Source organism: Phaseolus vulgaris, chromosome 11 (genome assembly GCF_000499845.2).
Source record: "Phaseolus vulgaris cultivar G19833 chromosome 11, P. vulgaris v2.0, whole genome shotgun sequence".
In the NCBI taxonomy this organism is placed as follows: domain Eukaryota; kingdom Viridiplantae; phylum Streptophyta; class Magnoliopsida; order Fabales; family Fabaceae; genus Phaseolus; species Phaseolus vulgaris.
The window spans coordinates 51,964,846-51,989,097 of NC_023749.2; the positions used below are offsets into that span (position 1 = coordinate 51,964,846).

At 30.7% G+C, this 24,252-nt stretch overlaps 2 protein-coding genes across 2 annotated transcripts; both read right to left on the reverse strand.

Annotated features, from left to right (window-relative positions):
• Positions 1-259: 259 nt before the first annotated feature.
• On the reverse strand, positions 260-942 carry LOC137821126 (albumin-1-like). The gene is made up of 2 exons (XM_068625573.1): positions 821-942; positions 260-716 (listed from the first exon to the last, which is right to left on the reverse strand). Exons 1-2 carry the CDS (start codon positions 870-872, stop codon positions 391-393), a joined length of 378 nt encoding a protein of 125 aa, XP_068481674.1. The 5' UTR covers positions 873-942; the 3' UTR covers positions 260-390.
• Positions 943-9,997: 9,055 nt separating this feature from the next.
• Positions 9,998-15,057, reverse strand: LOC137824446 (albumin-1-like). Its single transcript, XM_068630097.1, has 3 exons — positions 14,988-15,057; positions 14,743-14,882; positions 9,998-10,245 (listed from the first exon to the last, which is right to left on the reverse strand). Exons 1-3 carry the CDS (start codon positions 15,037-15,039, stop codon positions 10,039-10,041), a joined length of 399 nt encoding a protein of 132 aa, XP_068486198.1. The 5' UTR covers positions 15,040-15,057; the 3' UTR covers positions 9,998-10,038.
• Between the last annotated feature and the right edge of the window lie 9,195 nt (positions 15,058-24,252).

Here is a 24,252-nt window from a genome sequence, read left to right on the forward strand (position 1 = left end):
AAATCCCAGGCGTGAAGCCATTGAAGCCACGGTGAAAAGAAAATTAAGGTTTGAACAATAGTTTGAAGGAAAATTAAAGGTGAAAACTAACAACCCCATGTTGAATTTGAAGAGACATTTATTCCTATGAGAAGTTTGTTTGTTTTGTAGAAGCCAATGCTTTGATGCTCTTTTCTTCTTATATATTTCCAACAACAGAAACGTTTTTCAGTTTTTAACTCAAGTTAGAGGAGTCTTCAGGAACCAAACCAAGTATAACTAGGATGAAACACTCATTTTATTTATAGCAGTAGATATATCATGCATCACCATGCATGACCACTCATTTTATTTATAGCAGTAGATGCATCAAGCATCACCATGCATCACCACTTTTCACAAACATACACATTACTTGGAGATTTCTCTAGGCATGACCAAGAAGCTTTTAAGTTCTTCAGCATCAGAGGTAAAGCACCAACCATAATCCATATAGTGATTGGGATAAGGAGCACAAAAGTTTCCACTTCCTTTCTTGATGCATTCATCATGAGATTTACATAAGTTGGGATGTTCATCTATCATCTTTGCCACTGGTGGTAAAATTCCACGAAGGCAGACACCACCTTCTAAAGTAGGCATACAGTAGCAACCACTTGACCCGCATGGTTGCCTCGTATTCGGTGAACAAGCCTTTGGACATTCACCTGCTTCTATGTTCTTCATCGAAAACATTACTAAAAATGAAATTTCAGAGTCAGAAGAAATGAAGTATGTATAATAATATTGTGTAGATCTGAAATATATAAACAGAAATGATGAAGAACGAGAAGTTACATACTGGAAGTGGCAAGCAAGAAGAGAGCCAAAGGAGCAACCCTAACATAACCCATTCTTTGATTTTGCTGTTGTTATTCTGAGAGTTTGTGGTGTGTTACTTTGCCTTCTTCTAGGTAAGAATTTATAGCCATTTTGTCTTGTGTCATTAAAAGAAAATAGATTAATAATATAATATAAATGTAAAAAATGTAACATTTTTATTATCCAACCGAAAGTAATACAAAAAAATTTATTTAACTAAAATCTATAAAATAAAATAATTTTTATTTATTTTTTTAATTTTTTTTAAAGATAAATATAAATTTATAAAACTTACTTTTTTAATATTTTTTAAAAAATACTACAAATTCAGATCACTCACAAATCACTAACACAATATTAATATTTTTTACATACATTAAATCACTCATAGATTTTAATTTTTTTCTTAAAAAATCATCATAAATTTTAATAACATAAATTATATACTTTTTTATGTTATTTATTTTTAAAATTGTGTATTTAATTATTTGTAATTGAATATAATTTATATAATTATTATTATAATTTAAAAAATGTTTAATTACTTTATTTAATTAATTAATTAACTTTTTAAATAAGTTATAAGCACTACTCCAGTATTATGTTTTCTTCGCTCACACTACTGTTGTAATTGTTTCAGTAATATTAGAGACAAAGGAACACATGTTTGGTTTTGTGTTTCTGAAGAAGAGTGAGAGTGTACGGAAGGACAAAAAGAGACTAAGTGTCAATAATGAGGCTCAAACACTACTTCATGTCGGATACATATATTAGACACGACACTCATATGACACTAGTAAAACACATATCGATAAAGTGTCTAATTTAAAAAATATTTGTTGAATTACTAATAATTTTAGCACAGTTTTAACATAATTTTAAAAAAGATAAATATATTAATATTTTAAAAATTAAAATTTATTATATAAATTTTTATTATGATTATAAAAATAAGTGTTGGAGATCCCGCATCGACTAGAGATTAGAGCCTTTCATTGTATATAAGTGGGTGCAAACCTCACCTTATTGAGCCGGTTTTATGGGGTTGAGTACAAATCCTTTTGAACCAGTCATGAAAAATATTTTTCTACTAAAAAAAGTTGAAATATGTTTGTGCACATAAATCTTTATTGTCTATTTATATAATTCATAATTATATATTATATAAATCCGTGTTCTTGTATTCTATATTTTAAAGATTGTACATATCTTTGTGTTTGTGTCCGTATCATATTAGTATCTATGTTATATTAGTGTCCGTGTAAGTGTCAATGTTACATAGGTAAATGTATATATTATATATCTTCCTTCAACAACAAAGATTTACCAAAAAAACATGCGAATAAAGCCATGTAGATTAGGGTTCTTTTACTTTATTGTCCTTAGCTATTATATGCCCATGAATTTTTTGCACGTGAAATACAATTTTTGCAGTTTATATATGGTCTTGTTTTTTTATTTTAATAAGGTTACATTTTTAAAATTGTATTTCTACTAAAATATTTACAATAGTGATTTCTGATTATGTTTTAAAAAAACTTAAATATTTAATGAAGGTCTCTTAAATAATTTACTTTAAATAAAATTTATTTAAATCTAAAATTAGAAACTGTGAAGATTTATGTTTTTGTATACACTTGGTTTTATAATTGATTTAATTTTTTGATAAATTAATTTTTTCTTAACTTCATATTGCATAAGTGTGAGTTATTTGATATTTATCTCTAAATCCTATTTTTTTTTTCTATATTAGAATTAGTTATAAATCGATTATATTATTGTTCTCATCAAATAATCTAGATGGACTAACTTTTTTTTAAAGTTCACAGTGAGAAGAGCTCCATCTGTTGATAAAACTCTGACGATTAAGTCAATGAAAGCATATAAATATGAGTATAGTATCTCTAAGATTTTATGAGTTATTGTTTGGGCTGAGTTAAGTATTTAGATTTTTAAACTAGGCGGACCGGTAGCGGGTGATACTTAAAACCAAGTCCCTTGAATGACCAAAGAAACTTTAACAATTACACCAATCAAGTTTTGTCGTCATATTATGATTTTTATTATACTTATTAGTATGATTATCAATATTAATATAATTAATAATATAAAAATTATTAATATTATTCATATATTTAATATCATTCATATTATTAATTTCATTATTATTATTCAGATTAGATATCTCACGAAAATAACTGTTTCACTTCTAGATATTCACAAACATGAGTCTTTGAGTGATATTGAGGAGAAGTTTAATCCTAGGGTTACATATGTCATCGATCCGTCTAAGAAGCCCAAAATAATACAAGTTTCTCTTCAGTTTTACTTAAAAAAAACATACCTTTTTTTTTATAATTTAATTTAAAAAATCTAATTATTTTATTATAAATAATGTTAAATGTTACTCAAACTTTTATATTCTTAAAATAAATATTTATTTTCATAATCTTTTAATAACATTTATATATTTTTTTATTTTTTTTAAAAAATTATATTTTTTTATTTCAATAAATTAGGTTATATTTTTATATCTTTTTAATAAAGTAGTACTTAGTTATCTTATTTCATTTAACAATAGGCGTTGATTATATATTAACTTAAATATAACTATATTCATATTTTATTATTTATTTAAATATATTATAAGGTCCACAATAAAATAATAATTATAATTAAATAATTTTATATTATATATTATGATGTTAATGACAAACTTCACCGCATATTTTTGTAAAACAACATTGATAAACCTAATTTCAAAGAGAATAATTACATTTTTCTCATAATAAGCCTAAATACTAACATCTTATTCGTATCTTAACTCCCTTGAGATATTTGGAGATATATCTTTTTTCAACATATATGGAGATAATTACCTACAATTTGAACAATACATGATACCTGATTTAGTTATAACTAACTAAATTATAAGTTTCAAACTTATTTTTGAATATTTTAACCAATTATAACTAAAAACCTACAAATAGAGATTGATTTCTTATCCTCTATATTTATGCATTTATACATAATAACAAACTTTGTACTTAATCATTTACATTTTATAATTATATTTATTTTTAGAAAGAGATAAATTTAATAAATAGTATAAGTATATATCATTTATAAAGTATGAAGAAAAAAAAGAACATAATCAAATAAAAAGAGAGTGTTAAATTGAAAAGAAAAGATAAAAAAATTTGTTGACCAATGTACTTTTAATTATTTATTTTATAATTTCATGAATTCTGATTATATGTTTTCCTTTTCACTTTAACACATTAGTTGTATAATTTCTTAAATTGTTAATCTATCGGTACTAGACGAGTCAGTCGGTCTCGTGACCGACCGACCGTGTCAAAACACATCTAAACTTTAATCATTTTTCACTAAACACTCTTTACAGAGAGTCTTGATTTCTGTAAAAATTATAAAACTTTAAGTATTCAAATAAAAGTAATATAAAAAAATTAATTAACTAAAATCTATATAAAAAAATTATTTTATTTTTTAATTATTTTTAAATTTTTAAATAAATTTAAAATTCTTTCACACTAAAAAGTATCACTCACAAATTTTAATAATTTTTTCTTAAATAGATTTTTTAATCCAAACAAAGTTACCTTATTTTTTTGGTATTTACCTCTCAAATTCACTCTTTCAATTAATCATTCATCTCATCTCTAATGAAACACATCATAAAGCAACTCTTGTGCTATAGAAGTCGTGATTAAGCATCACTTCTATTTATTTTCGTTTTCCAATTTATTTTCGTTTTTCCAGTTTTCGATTGTTATGGATATTTCAGCTTAAACCATTAGTCAAAATTTTAAACTACAACTAATATACTAAAAGTAATCGATAAATATCATAATTTAGTAAGATTTTATGGAAAATGGAAAAAAAAATTAGATACTTATAGATTTTAATTGTTGATAAAATTATAATTCAACTTTAATTTGAGAAATTTGAATCTAATAATATATTTTGAAGTTATTAGAAAAGAGTTAGAGGAGGAATAAAAAAAGTTAGAGACAAGAACAAAAGTCAAGACTAGGACATCCAAAACTCGTTTAGAACTCGTCCAAACCATTCAGACGTGTTGAAGGACTCGCCTAGGCGAGCCAATCTCGTCTAAACAAAATCACTCCAGAAACAAACTTGCTTTCTGGACCAAACTCATTCAACAAATTTGTAAATATTTAAAATCATATAAGAGAGATATATTATACAGCCTCTTCTGGTTCATTGATTGATTCCTCTCATCTCCAGTCTTTTCAGTTATTATTTTTCTTGCCTTCATTCATTGATTTCTAGTCAGATTTGTTATAAAAGACTATTGTACATTGTAAGGGATTAACAAGAGTATCCACATGCAAGGTATTAAAACTCTTATCAGATAAACGTTAAACTTATATCTCTGGATAAATGCTTTGCATTAAATACACTACCTAACAACAGGTACTCTATTCATAATAGTTTTAATAGAAATAAGAATAAAAAGAAGTTCAAAACCCAGAAAAAAATATATCACGGTGAGGTATAACATGAAAGAGGGTTGTCGGTGGCATATTTTATTATAATACGACATTATATAAGGTATTTGACTATGATGGGTTATTTTTTTTTTTTTTACTAAAACGGGGTCTGTTTAAAAAAAATTACAAATTTAGGCAAGTTGTGTCAGACTTTATATGCACAAATCGTCCCAATTTGACACGACTCTGCCTTGTCATACTGAAGTCGTGCCAACTTGGCACGACTTCTGCCACGTCATTTTTTTTATTTTAATTTTATTGTTTATATACTGGGTAATAAGTTATGTAATTTTAAAAATTAATTTGATACATAATTTTCTAAGAGTATTAGTTTTAAGGAACAAAAAATTGGATAATCGTGTATGGATCATGTTTGACGGTAATGTAATACAATAACTTAATTATTTGATTAATTAAAAAATAAAGAAAATTGTTATTAATTTAGAAATAAATAGATAAATGAAAATTTATTGTATTTGGAAAATAAATAGAGAATTATTGTTGTGAATTAACAAAATAAATAGCTTGAGAAGTAATGATTATTAGCTGACTTGACCCATGTCGTCACTTATAATCATTACTTTTTAAACTATTTATTTTGCTAATTCACAACAAATTTTATTTATTTATTTTCCAAATACAATAAATTTTTATTTATCTATTTATTTCCAAATTCAATAACAATTTTTTTTTTCATTTTTTAAATAATCAAATAATCAAGTTATTGTATTACATTACTGTCAAACATGATCGATACACGATTATCCAATTTTTTTGTTCCTTAAAACTAACACTCTTATAAAATTATGTATTAAATTAATTTTTAACATTACATAACTTACTATCCAATATAAACAAAAAATTAAAAAAAAAATTATGACGTGGCAGAAGTCATGCCAAGTTGACACGACTTCAGTATGACATGGCAGAGTCGTGTTTAATTGAGACGATTTGTGCATATGAAGTCGTGCCGAATTGACACGACTTATCTAAATTTGTAATTTTTTTAAACGGACCCCATTTCGATAAAAAAACAAAAAAAAAAGTCCCATGATAGTCAAATATTCCATTATACAACGATATTTTTTATCAACTCTAAACAATAAGTTAAATCTTAAACCCTAAATCCTGAACATTACATACACCTTAAACTCTAAACATTATATAATGATATATGTTTCACTAATCTAACTTTTATATAAAGTAAAAATGACAAAATACTTTTTTTTATACAAAAATAAAAACAGTGCCATATTTTGACAATTTTAAGTTGAAATATATTTTGAGTTAAAACATTATATAAAAAAATTATAAACATATTTATTTTAATATTTCATATTTATCATAAAACAACTCTGCTATGCTATTCTGGTAGTTGCTCTTCCATAAAGCTATATAAAAGACTATTATACATTGTAAGAGATTATGATAACCAAAATAAAGAGTTATTCTACAGTCTTTATTAAATACAGTACCTAACAGGGTACTCTATTCATAATAGTTTTAATAAAAATAAGAATGAAAAAAAATTGAAAACCCAAAAAAAAAATATATATATCACGGTGAAGTATAACATGAGAGAGAATAAATGGGAGTTGTCGGTGGCATATTTCACGGGTGAAAGGGTTCACTGTCCATTACTTATTATAATCACGTTTTTTTCATAAAAAAAATAAAAAAATGATAAACATGATTCACATGCTATGAAACTTGTACATTCCTCTTAAATGATGTGTCGGTGTCGGATACTTGTATCGGACATCGACACTCGTATGACACTTGTAAGACACGTATTCGTGAAGTGTCCAATTAAAAAAATATTTGTTGAATTTCTCACAATTCTAGTACGTTTCTAACACAATTTTAAAAAAGAAAAATACATTAATTTTTTAAAAACTCAACTTATTGTATAAATTTTTATTATGATTATAAAAATAAGAAATAAATCCTTTTGAACCAGTCATGAAAAACATCTTTCTGCTCCAAAAAATAATCTGGAACATACTTGTGAACATAAATCTTTATTGTCAATTTATATAATTCATAATTATATAATATATAGATCTGTGTTCCCGTGTCCTACATCATTTTAAAAATTATACGTATTTTTGTGTTCATGAACATATCATATCAGTGTTCATACATATCAGTGTTCATGTAAGTGTATGTGCTACATAGTTCACGAGTCTAACCTTTATATAAATATTATAAATATGATTCACGAGTCTAACCTTTATATAAAGTAAAAATGACAAAACGCTCTTTTTTACGTAAAAACAAAAACAGTAAAATTATATTTAATTACTTATTCGAAAGTTACGAGCTAGACAATAATAAAACTTAAAATTAGTTCGACGGTTTTATAAACAATTTTTAATCGATACTATATATTAGAAATTTTAGACACATCAATCAACCAATAATAAAGTAAACATTTTTAATTTTATCTTTTTACTGAATGACAAGTTTAGTATTTTAAAACTTTATGGAGATGTGGAAAGAAATCATGGAGGTGCAGAAAGAAGCTGGCTGATAAGATTATCCTGGTTTGGTGGTGGGCCCAAAAGTTAAAGGTCATACAATTCACTCTCACCAATTCAAAACGAAAATCAAGGATAACCAAATTCATCATTCTACTAAGGAAAATGATTTTTTTACACCCCATTGCTCCATCCTACATCCTACTAAATATTAATATTTTAATCATTTTTAACTTTTTTAATTTTTAAAAATTATTTTAATATTTTATATTTTGCCTATATTTTCATTAAGAACATTTTTAAATTTTAAATTTTTTTTATTATAAATATTAATATTTTGTTGTAAGTGTAAAGTGGAGTAAGGTGTAAAATAAGATCACTCTTCTACTAATCGTGCAATTTACACTACATATTTTCTCGTTTTTCATTCCTTTTGAAAAAAATAACCACAAAAGTCATTGTGCCTCACTGCATAAACCAAGATAAATTCCAACAAATATCTAGTTATGTCAACAACAATAGCTTAGTAATAGAAATCATTAAAAAGTGGATTAAAAGGGAGCAACGCAAGCCAATGCATTCATCATACGCCAAAATAGGCAACTACCATTGAGGAAAACTTTCAACTAAATCCGAAAAGAAAAGGAACAAACAGAACTTAAGAAATGTGATTTGGTTATAGCAATAAACTCTCAATCTTCTCACACCAATCTCTTGATTTAAACTTCTGAATCTTTATTTTTTACATTGGTATAAACTCTTTAATATCAGGATTAAAATACAAGTACTATTTAAGTCTAACTAACATGACCAACCAATTAAACTACTTAACTGTCTGAAATAGAATAATAGAAAATATTTAAGTGAAATAACCATTGATGGTGGCTAAACACTACAAGAAAACTTAATTTATCTATTAAAAAATTTCGTAGGTACACTAGCGCAAAAATGCTAAACAAGGGCGGCTATTTTACATTTACAAATGCGGCTATAGAGCTGCAGTTGATCAGCACGCATTCGTAAATCAAAGAGATACAAATGCGGCTATGTAGTCGCATTTGTAAATACTATTTATAAGTCCGACTATTTCAGGTAGCGCATTTGTATATGCTTCTGAATCAGGTGATAGGGTTTAGGGTTTACAAATGCGGCTATTACCAAAGATGCATTCGTAAATGTGATTTACAAATGCAATTTCACTTGCACAAGGCTCCGAAGCAGCACTAGTGGGGTTTGAGGCGTGACACGGTTGTCCACGCAGGATCGCGGTGCGCCGTGGTGGAAGTGTCTTGAGTCGTGGTGGATGCGGGGGAGTGGGGCGCAACAACGCGTTAGTGCGGTTTGCAAGGGCGCAGGACGTGGTGGCTGCAGGGGCGCGAGGCAAGTGGCGTAGGTAGAGGGGTGCGGTGGCAACTTAGGGCTGCGGCGATGGTTTTGGTTTAACCGTCTTTGTATAGTGTCATGATATTAATATTTTGTACTAGTGATTGTAAGTTCATTTTGAGCTCTCTTTCTTTTTCACCATTGGTTTATATATTGTTTCGTTTCTCTTATTTGTTTGTTTTCTTGTATTGGCGAAGGTCACCACTGCTGCCTCCTTTGTTGCTGCCTTAGGGTTTAGGATTTAGAGTTATAATTTTAAAAAAAAATTAAATAAGAATGCGGCTATATACCATAGCTACATTTATAAATGACATTTAAGAATGCGGCTAAATAGCCGCCTTCTTATCTCTTGTATTTACGACTACGTGTACAACAAATGCGGCAATAAAACTTCCATTTTAAATATAAAATAGCCATCGTATTTTAATATTTCTGCACCACTGACGCAATCATCAAATACTAAATACTGAGTGCCGGAGTCTTCAAATACTGAGTAAGAGGTCTTTTTGGCTGATATGTAGATGAAGATGTACTTTGTGAGCATCATTTTGTTGTATAAGGGTTGGACCACTTCTGAAGTGGTCCCATTTAATTTCATTGCTATTTGCTGATAAAAAAAAAAAAACTGAATACTAGAGTCTGACTTGAACGATAGAAAGTCTTCAGCAACCAAATAAAGTAGGATGAAACACTCATTTTATTTATAGGAGTAGATGCATCATGCATGACCAGTCATTTTATTTATAGCATATGCATCATGCATCACCATACATGACCACTTTTCACAGTCATACACATTACTTGGAGATTGCTCTAGGCATGGCCAAGAAGCTTTTAAGTTCTTCAGAATCAGAGTTGACGCACCAACCATAATCCATATAGTGTTTGGGATAAGGAGCACAAAAGTTTCCACTTCCTTTCTTCATGCATTCTTCATGAGATTGACATAAGTTGGGATGTTCATCTATCATCTTTGCCACTGATGATGAAAGTTGAGTTGGACCCTGTTAACCATATTGTAACTGTATAACTGTTACAGTTATAGCTCTTAAATATATATCCTTATATACCCTCTGTAACAAACGTTTTACGCAACAATATAGAATACTTTCTCTTTCTTTCTCTCTCTTACTTACGCTTCATGCATTGCACTTATACAAACATGGTATCATGAGCAAATCTTAAGTTTTTTTTCCCGTCATGGCTACTTCACCGTCCACTCCTGAGTCATCTTCTACGTCTTCTCATCGCTCTCTTCCTCTGGCCATGACCTCCATTCATCAGTTTACAACACCGATCACGCTTAAACTAGATGAAGATAACTACCTTCTTTGGAAACACCAGGTTCTTGCTTCCATTCGAGGACTCAAACTGAGTCATTTTCTTGACGGTACCAATGTCCCGTCCACAACTGCTTCTTCCGCTGCAGACAGTTCTTCCCCTTCTGATGACTCTTTACGCTATCAACAACAAGACCAACTTATCATCGCTTGGCTTCTTGCATCAATGTCTACACCCATTCTTACCAACGTAGTGGGTCTTGATACAACTGCAGATATTTGGCGCTGCCTTGAAACTCAATTTTCCTCTCATACTCGGGCCAAAGTTCAGAAACTCAAGCTTCAGTTAAAGACTCCCAAGAATGACAGATCTATTTCCTCATATCTTCATGATATCAAGAACGCTGTCAACATGCTTGCCGCGATTGGTGCCCCTGTTTCCATTGCAGATCACATCGACATCATTCTTGAAGGCTTGCCTGAAGAATACAATGCTTTTATCACTGCCGTCACCTCTCGCACTGACCCCTACACTATCACTGAGATTGAAGCCCTGTTGTTTGCTCAAGAAGATCGATTTACCCGGTATAAAACTTCTCACTCGTCTTTTCTTCAAGCTAACACTGCCTCTGTTGTTTCTCCAAATCATTCCAAGTTTCGCCCCACGTTTCCCAACTCTTTCGGTGGTGGTCGTGGCCCACCTTCTACATACAACTCCAATCGTTTTCATCGTGGAAAACCTCGGCCTTCACAATACACTTCTTGGAACTCCAATCCCTCGTCATGGAAACGCAACCCTGTGCGCTGTCAAATATGCTCCAAACTTGGTCATACTGCAATTAATTGTTGGCACTGGTCTAATCGTTCAACACCACCATCCTTCTCCGCAAACACCTCTTCTTTCTCTACACCTCAACATGATGAACCCTCTTCCTCTCTTCTTGGTTCACCATCCTCTTTGGATGATCCGTTATGGTATCCAGATAGCGGTGCTTCTCACCATATCACAAACGATCATACTCTGTTCACTAATCAACAACCCTATCAAGGCCATGCAAACGTCAAACTAGGTAATGGTGCAGGTATGAAAATTGCTCATATAGGTTCTGCTTCATGTATATCATCTACCTCATGTACTTCTTTCTCTTTACATGATCTCCTACATGTTCCTAACATTACTAAAAATTTGCTCAGTGTTTCCAAGTTTGCTCAGGATAACAATGTATTTTTTGAATTTCATCCTCATTCTTGCTATGTTAAACACCAGGTAACCAAACAGATTCTTCTACAAGGCACTCTTAAAGATGATCTCTATATCTTCCCTGACCTACGCTCCACTGTTTTTTCTGCTAACTACACTTCTTTCAAATCTGCAAAGCCTCCTCTTCATCTTTGGCATAATCGGCTTGGGCATTGTAGTTTTTCTGTGATCAAAACTATTCTCAAACATTGTGACATTTCGTGTAATGCAAAACCGTTTTTCTGTGATGCTTGTGTTAAGGGCAAAGCCCATCAATTGCCTTTCTCTTTATCTACAACTGTGTATCATCATCCTTTAGAATTGATCTATATTGATATTTGGGGACCTTCTGCTGTTTGTGCTAACAATGGTGCCTCATACTACATTTCGTTTCTCGATGCATACTCAAAATACACATGGATTTATCTCTTGCATACTAAATCTCAAGCTCTTGCTGCTTTTGAACGCTTCAAACTCTTCTCTGAAAATCAAACTGGTTTTAAAATAAAAACCATCCAAACAGATAATGCAAAAGAATTTGTTGTTTTTAACACCTTTTTACTCAAACATGGTATACAACATCGTTTCATATGCCCTCACACTCATGAACAAAACGGTGCTATAGAAAGAAAACATAGGCATATTACTGACATGGGGTTATCTATGCTTGCTGCTGCTTCTCTCCCTGTGAAATTTTGGGCTGAAGCTTTTATTACTGCCACCCATATAATCAATGTTCTCCCTTCCATTGTTTTAAAGGGTCAAACTCCGTATGAACTTTTGCTTAACACTAAACCTGACTATACTAAATTTAGATCTTTTGGATGTGCTTGCTACCCTCTTATGCGTCCCTACAACAAACATAAACTGGATTTTCGTTCTGCATGCTGTTTATTTCTTGGCTATAGCTTACACAACAAAGGTTACATCTGTCTGTCTTCCTCTGGCAAAACTTTTATTTCCAGGCATGTGGTTTTTAATGAAGATGTTTTTCCATATTCTAACCCTCAATATGGTTTTTTACCTGCTCTGTCAACTCCTTCTATTTCTCCTCCTATACATCCTACTCTAACAGTTTTATCTTCACCCACTCACTCCACCATCGCTACTTCTGCATCTCTGCCGACCTCCTCCCTGCATCTTCAACAATCTTCTTCTTGTTCCACTGCTCCCATCACACGTAATAGCTCACCCACTCACAATATTCACCCAATGAAAACCAGAGCAAAAGCAGGTATCGTTAAACCCAAAATTTTTTCTGCTCACATAGACTCTGGTTCTCCTGAACCTACTACTGTAGCTGCAGCCTTCGCATCCCCCCAGTGGACTCAGGCAATGAATGATGAATATCGTGCTCTTATCACAAATGGCACATGGACTTTGACTTCACTACCTCCGGGTGCAAACCTTGTTGGCTGCAAATGGATTTTTAAACACAAGTTCAATGCTGATGGTTCCTTTCAGAGACACAAAGCCCGGTTGGTGGCGAAGGGGTACAGCCAATCTGAGGGTCTAGATTACTCTGCAACCTTCAGCCCAGTAGTTAAACCTACTACCATACGGGTTGTGCTTGCTCATGCTGTTTCGTCTCACTGGCCCATTCATCAAATCGACATTAACAATGCTTTTCTCAATGGTGACCTACATGAACATGTGTACATTCAGCAACCTCCGGGTTTTCTCGCTACAAATCCAAAGCTTGTATGCAAGCTTCACAAGGCAATATATGGGCTAAAACAAGCACCTCGTGCTTGGTTTCAGAAGCTAAGTCACACTCTCAACAATATTGGTTTTCGTTCAACAATCAGTGACCCTTCCTTATTCGTTCGCTTCACTAACTCTTCTACATTGTTTGTTTTGATATATGTCGATGACATAATTATCACTGGATCCTCCTCAACTGCCATCACGTCCCTCATCACCACTCTCAGTTCTCACTTTGCTCTCAAAGACCTTGGTCCCCTCCATCATTTCCTGGGTATAGAAGTCTCTACTCTTCCCTCTGGTCACTTACATCTGTCTCAACGACGCTACATACAAAACTTACTCCACCGCACAAATATGTTGGACTCTAACCCCCAACCAACACCTATGATATCATCCTTAAAGCTTCCCAAGGACGCCACTGCCGCTGTTCCTGATCCCAGCATGTTCCGCTCTGTTGTTGGTGCGCTTCAATATGCTCTCTTCACTCGGCCTGAACTCACTTATTCAGTCAACAAAGTTTCGCAGTTCATGCATAGCCCTCAGGAACATCATTGGAAAGCTGTCAAACGGATTCTCCGATATCTCAAAGGCACGCTGCATCATGGTCTCCTCATCAAATGTAGCACCAACACCGATCTCATGGGGTTTTGTGATTCAGACTGGGGAAATGATATTGATGATCGAAAATCTACCACTGGTTACTGTGTCTATTTTGGTTCCAATATTGTCTCATGGTCATCTCACAAACAAAAGGTTGTTTCTCGAAGCAGTACAGAGGCTGAATATCGTGGGATAGCAGCGGTCCTTACTGATATCATTTGGCTTCAATCCCTACTCTCTGAGCTTCGCATCTTCACCTCTGTTCCCAACGTTTACTCTGATAATCTTGGAGCTGTCCTACTCTCAGCAAATCCCATTTTACACTCAAAAACGAAACATTTTGAGTTAGATCTCCATTTTGTTCGTGACCACATTCAACACCAACGTGCATGCCTCACCCATATTCCAGCTAGATTCCAAGTTGCTGATATTCTCACAAAACCCATTTCGGGTGCAAGTTTCACTACCTTTAGAGATAAACTTATGGTTTTGGATAATCCAACCCTAAGTTTACGGGGGGCTGTTAACCATATTGTAACTGTATAACTGTTACAGTTATAGCTCTTAAATATATATCCTTATATACCCTCTGTAACAAACGTTTTACGCAACAATATAGAATACTTTCTCTTTCTTTCTCTCTCTTACTTACGCTTCATGCATTGCACTTATACAAACAGACCCTTGCATAAACCAAGAAATGGTCCAACAGTAGGGTAACAGCTACAATCACTTGACCCGCATGGTGCCTCATCCAGCATTGAACATGCACCTACACAGTGTGCAGCTTCTATGTTCTTGGTCGAAAACATTACTAAAAATGAAATTTCAAAGTCAGAAGAAATAAAGTATGTATAATAATTTTGTGTAGATCTCAAATATAATAAACATAAATTATGAAGAATCAGAAGTTACATACTGGAAGTGGCAAGCAAAAAGAGAGCCAAAGGAGCAACCCTAGCATAACCCATTCTTTGATTTTGCAGATGTGTTATTCTGAGTTTTGTGGTGTGTTATAGCCTCTTCTTGTAACAATTTATAGCCATTAGTCCACTGTTGTCTTGTGTCACTAAAAGAAAATAGATCAATAATATAATATAAATGTAAAAAATGTAACATTTTTATTATCCAACCGAGAATAATACAAAAAAAATTACTTAACTAAAATCTATAAAATAAAATAAATTTTATTTTATTTTTTTAAATTATTTTAAAGATAAAAATAAATTTATAAAACTTACTTTTTAATATTTTTAAAAAATACTACAAATTCAGATCACTGACAAATCACTAACACAATATTAATATTTTTTACATATATTAAATCACTCATAAATTTTAATTTTTTTCTTAAAAAATCATCATAAATTTTAATAACATAACTTATATTTACTTTTTTATGTTATTTATTTTTAAAATTGTGTATTTAATTATTTGTAATTGAATATAATTTATATAATTTATTATTATAATTTAAAGAAATATTTAATTACTTTAATTAATTAATTAATTAATTAATGTTTTTAATTTTTGATTATTTTATAAAATTGTGATTATTTATTTCTATCGAATAATTTTAAATTTTTATATATATTGATAATTTTTCATCTATTTTTTTTATAATTATGAATATCAAATTTTATTTTAAATACATATTTACTTTTAAAATATATTAACTTTTTTATAATAATAAATTAAATTATCACTAAAATTAATATTCTTATATAAATAATATATAACATGAAATAATCATAAATAATATTAAAATTATCTAAATACATAAATTTAACTAAAAAATTATTTTAAATTAATAAAATGAATAAAAGTAATATAAAAAATTAATTAACTAAAATGTATATAAAAAAATTATTTTATTTTTAATTATTTTTAAGATTTAAAATAAATTTAAAATTCTTTCACACTAAAAGTATTACTCACAAATTTTCCAGTTTTCGATTCTTATGGATATTTCAGCTTAAACAGTTAGTCAAAATTTTTAACTACAACTTGTATCCTAAAAAAGTAATAAATATCACAATTTAGTAAGATTTTATGAAAAAAAATTAGATATTTAAAAATTTTAATTGTGATAAAATAAAAATTCAACCATTTAAATTTAATAATATGTTTTGAAATTATTAGATAATAATAATAACTATATATTTTCAATTTTGATTCCTCTTCATCTCCAGTCTTTTCACGTGTTGATTTTCGTTATACATTTATTTTTTGTTGTCTTCATTGATTGATTTGGTACTTGCTCCTCCATATAAAACACTATTCTACATGGTAAGCGTTTATGACAACGGAAAAAAGAGTTTCCAGTGACCTAAGGCTACAATCTTTAATATATAGCAGAGAATCTCTGGATAACAATAAGACTTGTCGGTGACATATACTAAGGAAATGATTTTTTTTTTATCAACAATAATAAGACACCTTTCAGAAAATCTAAAATTAAACCTTTATATTTCAAAATATCAATCACTTTATTATTGAAAATAAATTTTTTAATATAAAAAATTTAATTTAATTTATTTTAAAAAAATCATATATAAAGTTTAAGAATTAAAATAATACTAAATAATTTTAATTTATGGACAAATTTATTTTTAGTCCAATTTATTTAAAATACTTCATATATATTTTTAATATTTGATTTAGGATAAGTTTATTTTTTTTTGTCAAACAAATTTATAGTTTTAATTCTTCAACTTTATATATGATTTTCTAAAATTAAATTAAATTAATTTTTTGATATTATCTAAAAAACAAAATTTTTCAAAAAATTTTAAACAACTTTTATATTATTATTTATATATATATATATATATTTATTTATTTTAAAAAATATTAATTATGATTTTGAATGGAAAAATATTTTAACCAAAATTGTCAATTGTTATGACAATTTTAATTCAAATAAAATATATTAAAGTTGTTAACATATTTGAAAAGTTCTATTTTAAAAAATTAATTGGCAGATTAGTAGGTGTAAATAAATTTGTATATATGATTGGCCACTTGAAACCAAAAGTTGTGTATTTTATTGATAATTTGTCCGTTTACGTATTTTATTCCTGTATTTACCTATTTTTGTATTTCCACTATCAAATTACACCATATTAGTAAATTTTCCAGCAAATGCAAGATCATTAAATTTAAAGTTCCCAGACTTAATATATATTATGTTTAACTATTTTAATATATTGAACTTAATTTTACATTTCATAATGAATTATTTTATTTTAAATTGACAAATATGAGATTTTAAGAGAGAAAAGATATAAGATAGAGAAGTAAATGTATAATTATTATTAAAAAATAATATAATAAATTTTAAAACTACCTACATATTTTAAAAAATAATCACTTATATATTTTCCATTCTCCAAACAAAACATAAAAATAAATAAATAAATAATATAAATGTAAAAATTATAATTTTTTATTATTCAATAAAAAAATATAAAAAATTTAATTAACTAAAATCTATATAAAAAATATTTTTTATTTTATTTTATAATTATTTTTAACATTTTAAATAAATTTAAATTCTTTCACACTCAACGTATCACTCATAAATTTTTCTAATAAATTAATTTTTTAATCCAAACAAAATTAACTTTTTTTTCGTATTTTTTTTTTATAAAAACTTTTCATGGTATGCAACTTTTTTTTTCGTATTTATCTCTCATATTCACTCTTTCAATTAATCATTCATCTCATCTCTAATGAAAAACATTATAAAGCAACTCTTGTGCTATAGAGTTGGCCTTCTGATTCATTGATTCGTACAACGATTTAGGTTATTTTTTTCATGCAAGCTATTAATATGTACTTGCTGCGATAAAAAAATATTAATAAATGGATAAATTAAAAAAAAAACATAATAAAGATGGGTAACTAGTGTGAACAGAAGTCGTGATTAAGCACCACTTCTATTTGTTTTCTTTTTTCAATTTATTTTTGGTTTTTAAACTACGACCAGTACACTAAAGTATTTGATAAGTGGTATAATTTATTGGAATGGGGTTCATATATGTAGTACTTCACGTAAACAACAATTCCCTGAAGAGCCATAGGAACCTTCTAACTCACTATCAGGCACTCCTCTTTTTTCAAATGGAATGCCTAGTAATAGAATTTGGCGCCTTCTTTCATAAACGTTGTTTTGTCCTCGTGAGAAGGATCATTCTAATATGATTGTATCTTGAATAAACATCTTGAAAACTGACGAGCTCGTGTCCCAATCTATTGTTAATCAGTCGATCAATACTTGGTAGAGGATATGTGGATATGTCTTTTGGGCAGATTTTGTATATATATATATATATAATTCATATACATCTTCCACTTACCATTGGACTTCTTTACTATCACCACATTCAACAACCATGTGGTGTAAACGATATCTCTGATCAAGTCAGCCTTCAATAGTTTCCCGACCTCTTGATCACTTGATTGACGTCTTTCTTCATTGATCTTACTTTTTCTTTGAGCCACTGGATTTTCTTGAGGTAAAATAGCAAGTTTAAATCTAGATCAATGTCAAGCATATTAGGTGGGCTCACGTGCACAAATCAACATTGGTGAGGAATACTTGTTCTATCTCATTCCATAGTATTTAGCAAATAGTTTTTCCAACTCGAGTGATTTGAATGGAGAGAGAATCGAGTTGTACATTGATCATCGATTCATAAAGGTTGGGTTGATTTCCTTCAAATTTGGCCATGGAATCCAAGTCAACTTCGTCGATTTGTTCATCCTTGATGGATGTATTTCCTCTATGCTGAGAACTGGTCGACGAACATCTTGTTGCTCAGTGACCTTAATGATATGCTTCATTTGTGTTATACTACTTGAAGTTGAGGCCTTCATCGAATAAGGTGTTAGTTGCGAACTATGTGCGTAACATTCCCAAGTTGTATTTGGGTTTGCTTTCATAGTAATATCTGTGTCATTTTCTATGGAAACTTCATAGTCATGTGTGGTGTAGATACGAAAATGCCGAGTTGATTGAGAGTTTGGCGTTCAATAAGCACAATATAAGAAGTATTGGCCTTAACCAATATATACCTCACAGTTAAAGTACGGTATGATGCACTAGTACCAAAAGTATTCAGGAGGTCTATATATCTTCTAGTGTGTACTTGTTCCCCAACAAATCCTAACAATGGGTCCGGATACGACTTGATTATAGAATGAGGAAGATCCAATTTCAAAAGGTTGACCAATAAAGGACAACTACTGAGCTGCACTGATCAATGAGGACTTTACAAAATCGCTAGTTGATTATGGTAGCTGCACTACACCATTTTTGACCTTAGACACCACCTAAAAAATGTTACATAAAGTAGGAAAAGCGTTGCCTTAACTTTAGGCAACACTTTGACAACGCTTTTTCAGGCGGGGAATATGTAGTCGTGGGTTTAGGTTTAGGTAACGTTTTTTTGCAGTCATTGCCTTATATTGGTAGAATAGGCAACGTTTTTTGGAAAAAAAATTAGGCATGTTTTTTCTCATGATGTTTAGGCAACGGATTTTCAGTGTTGTCTATTGTTTAGGCAACATTTTTTTAAATGTTGACATTGGTAAATGCAATACTTATTTACACGTTGTCTGTCTTTTTAGACAACACTTATTTACATGTTGTTTGTCTTTTAGGCAACACATTTTCAATGTTACATATTGATAGAATAGACAACACATAATTTTTATAAAAACTAATATTATAAATTTAATATAAATATCAAGATATGCAATAAAATTATTCCATAAATTAATGTTCTCGCCGGTTGACTCCCTTCGCCGGTTGACTCTAACAGCTGCTTTGGCCCTTCGATCTTGCCTGAGAATCGTGTCTTCTTGATCAAGAAACCTCTCACCTGCAAAGACAAAGGGGCGCCCTAGCGGCCGTTTGCACTTCGACGCTCAAGTCAATATTAGGGCAAATTAATGCATCTCCTTATTAAGAACACTACTATTGACATTTTCCAAGGAGACAACACCATTAGGGGATGAGTTTGTAATTGAAACCCGAAATATTTCCCAAGAATCTGGTAGAGTATTTAGTAGCCATAATCCCAACACTTCATCATCAAACTTGATTCCCATTTTTGAAAATTGATCTCGGAGCCCCTGGAAATCATTTAAGTGATTTGAAATAGAAATCCCCTCCTTGTACCTCAAATTCATCAAGAAATTCAACAAATATAATTTATTGTTTCCTATACTAGAAGCATACAAAGTCTCAATCTTCTTCCACAAGGATTTTGCATTTTTCTCATTAGCAATGTGATTATAAACATTATATTCAACATACTGACGAATAAAACCACAAACCTGTCGATGCTCAAACTTCCATTCCTCATCAGTCTTGTCTTTTGGCTTTTCAGTAGCAAACACAACAAACACAGGAAGATGCAATTTCTTCACAACTAACAAATCCTTCATTTTTCCCTTCCATAAGTGATAGTTAGTACCGTTCAAACAGACCATCTTATTTGTATTTGCCTCCATCATTCAAGCAGTGAAATAGCTTCAACCAAGGAGCTCTGATACCACTTTGATGGAAAATTCAACACAGTAAAATAATAACTCAACAAGAGCAATAAGCAACGGATAATAATTTCCCCAACTTGGACTTAAAAGAGTTATCACTATGTTCACTTACTACTTGACCCCCATTTACCATCATGGTACTTTTGGTTGGACAACAACCGCTATATGACCAAAACCTAAACATTTAAAACATTTTTTACTTGAGGTTTTGGTAGGTGATTTAGGAGTTGAAGGTCAGGGTTTAGAATCCCTTGGTTTGTAAGTGGACTCCTTTTTAAAATTGGAGGGAAAAGTTGAAGTAGATTTATGTTTGTTTGTCCAAGATGTTTGATAAAAGGCATCATTATGAGAATTTTTAAAAGAGTGTTTCTTTGAAATTTGGGATTCTACCTTGATGGCAAGGTGAACCAACTTTTCTAAAGAAGAATATTCATATAATTCTATCACATCTTGGATGTCCATCTTTAGACCACTTACAAAACGAGCCATTTTGGACTCCACACTTTCATGCATGTTAATTTGAGTTAAAATCGTTTCAAGTTCTTTAAAATAAGCATCCACACTTTGTGTACCTTGATGAAACCTTTGGAGCTTCAACAAAAGTTCTTTCTTATAGTGTGGAGGTACAAATCTAGCGCGCATGCATTGTTTTAAATCATCCCAAGAAACCACGGTTGGTTTCTTGTTTAGCCCAATGTCCATTACAATTTTATGCCACCATTGCATGACATACTTTAAGAGTTCTAGGGAGCTAATTTAACCTTTTGTTCATCTTGGACCTCATGCACATTAAAAATTTGTTCTACCTTTGCCTCCCAAACTAAATAGACATTAGGATCACTATCCCCACTAAAACTAGGCAATTTTACAAATGGTAAATAAGGCTTTGCCACACGTTGACGCCTATCTTCATAAGGTTGCCTCCTCCATTCGGCTTCTTCATCATAGTCACCATAAGTGTGGTAACTCCTTGAATCATATTTATGATGGTGTCTTCTTTGTCTTTGAGGCCTTTCATGTTGCATTTCCAATCTTTGGAGTCTTTCCTCCATTTTTCTCATTTCTTCCTCTTTTTCTGCAATGGTTATTTTAACTTCCTTCAATTCTCCAATTAGAAAAGCTTTTTGAGGAGAATGAGGTTTAGATGATTCACCACTTGAAAGATGATCCATAACAACAAACAAACACAAAACAAGGTAGAAGTAAAAGTGCGCACGACAATATGAAGACAATGAATTAACCACTTAAAGAAATTTTTTCTTTCCTTAACCAAAGTCTCACTTGTGGATTGGATAACTCTTAAGTGAAAGATGCCAAAGCAAACCACACTTGCTCAAAGTAATATCACCACAAAACTTTAGGAAAGAAGAAAAGACAAACAAGAAAAGTTTAAAAAAAGAGATATGACAAAACTTTGAATAGAAGACAATAAAGAAAAGCACAAAAGAAGACTCAAAGAACCTTACTAAACTTTTAACTATGAAACTTTTGAACTATGAAACTTTTGAACTAAAAAATTGCTAAAGCAAAAGGATATAAAATTCCACAAAGTAGAAAACAATTTGTCAATCAAGTTGAATCCATAAATGTGAAAAAAAGAATTTCTAAAACAAATGATAAGCAAGATGCCTTTAGAAACAAAAGCTTTGCTGTTTTTTTAATGTCACTTAGCACAAAACGTTACTGTTTTGGAATTCTATAAAGAAAATGGTACTGTTTTGCTTCTTTTTAATACAAAATATTGTTGTTTTTCTTTATCCTAATTTTGCATCATGCAAAGTGTCAAGACCATTCAATTTTCCACATAATTTTTTTGTGGATTCAAGATAATTGAACACTTGCAATCATATGTTTGGAACTTAACATCAACTTTTACTAAAACAAGTTTCTAATTGAATTGTAAAGTTCACAATTAAAATTAAGGAAGAAGAATCAAAGTAAAAACACCTAGAACATTAAGAACATATGACACAAAGTAAAAAACAAGATCAAAGAAAAGGCACAACAAGGAACATATTCAAAACGAAAAATGCAATGAATATAACAAGGCTAAAAAAAATTCTGCAATGAACTATGCTGGAAAATTAAAAACAAGAATGTAATGACAAGAAAGTAAAGGTACTTGAATTTAAAGAACAAGAATGTAAAGGTACTTGAAAGTAAAGGTACTTGAATGTAAATTGCTTGAATTAAAAGTGCCAAATTAACTCAAAAAGATGAACACAACCATAGCTCATGATACCACATGATGTGAGTTGATTTTAGGTTGATTCATTAGGTGACACTTTTTAGAATTAGGATCTGAATTCTTAAGCAATTAAGGTGAGAAATCTAAGGAAAATTCCCACTGGACATTAACTTAACAAGTGTTAAGTAGATGTGAAAGTTCATTTCCAAAGATCAAAGGAAAAAAGACAAGTATAGGTGATTATGAATGACAAATAATGGTGCAGAATCAAGAACACAATACAATCAATATGAACCGAATAGAAACACAATCTAAAGACAATGAACCGATTGAAAACTTCATACAAAACAATTCAACCGATTAGAATCAAGAAACAACATCATTCTACCGATTGAAAACAAGAACAAATGAACAAGACATGTTTAGAAATTGATATGGAATGGAAATGGAATTAGAAGATGAATGATAGGGAAACTTATGTGGTTGAAGCAAGGGAAGAGGTTCACGCCACTTGGAAGATGAATAGACTTCAAGATAAGTGATGTTACTGCCACTTTAGAGCTCCCAAAGTACTCACAAGATAAGACTAGGTTAGGAGAACAATTCTCACTACTCTCACACAAATTGTGTATAGTAACTTTACTTCAAATTCAATGTATTTTTACATGAACCAAGCACCCCCATTTATACTAGTAGAGGTCCGGTTTTAACAAAGCAAATAAGTGGGAAATTCAAATGAAACTCATTTGAAATTGCCGCCTAATACAAGTTACATGGAATGTGTGACTTCACATGGAAAGTGTGACTTTGCTACTTCTTCTCATAAGCCCTAAACTCCTATCCACACCTCCCTTTTATGTTCTATTTAAATCTACTCTAAAGAAATTACAAAAAGAGACATCAATTGAAGCTCATCTACTAATGCTTGTGCCCTTGCTCTTAGTAATCTTCTGAGGCATGATGGATGATGAGATCATGGGTTGGTCTTGGGCCTCAGATTGGGATTGGGCTTGTTGAGCTTAGGCCTCAATTTTAAAAAGTCTAATAGGAAGAACTTCAAATGCTTTGGTCCTGGACCATTCCTCCTATTAATGGCTTCTTTTGCTTGTTGAGATGACCCTTCAAAGTTGGCATCCATGGTCATCTTTTTATGGATTTGGGTCATAATGGATGAGTATTCACCTAGGAAAAAAATCAAACAGTTTCAACACAAACGAACTTTCCTTTCAGTCCTAGCAGTGATGAATAAAAAATTTATTTCCAATCTTGTGGGACGAATCTGGGGCTCAAATCTTAGACAAAACTCAATAGACACAACGTCTGGTAAAAATTTCAGACCAAAATACCGAAGGAGTAAGGCGTAGTAAGTCTCACACCGAGAGTGAATAAAACTGGTTTTCCGAAAATAAAAGGTCCCGACTTTTCTAACTCG

Coding starts and splice junctions, on each gene's coding strand:
- LOC137824446 (XM_068630097.1), bottom strand. CDS start 15,039: ATGGGTTATGCTAGGGTTGCTCCTTTGGCTCTCTTTTTGCTTGCCACT. Junction 14,883..14,987: donor CTTTTTGCTTGCCACTTCCA/GTATGTAACTTC, acceptor TTTCATTTTTAG/TAATGTTTTCGACCAAGAAC. Junction 10,246..14,742: donor GTTTATGCAAGGGTCTGTTT/GTATAAGTGCAA, acceptor TATGGTTAACAG/GGTCCAACTCAACTTTCATC.
- LOC137821126 (XM_068625573.1), bottom strand. CDS start 872: ATGGGTTATGTTAGGGTTGCTCCTTTGGCTCTCTTCTTGCTTGCCACT. Junction 717..820: donor CTTCTTGCTTGCCACTTCCA/GTATGTAACTTC, acceptor TTTCATTTTTAG/TAATGTTTTCGATGAAGAAC.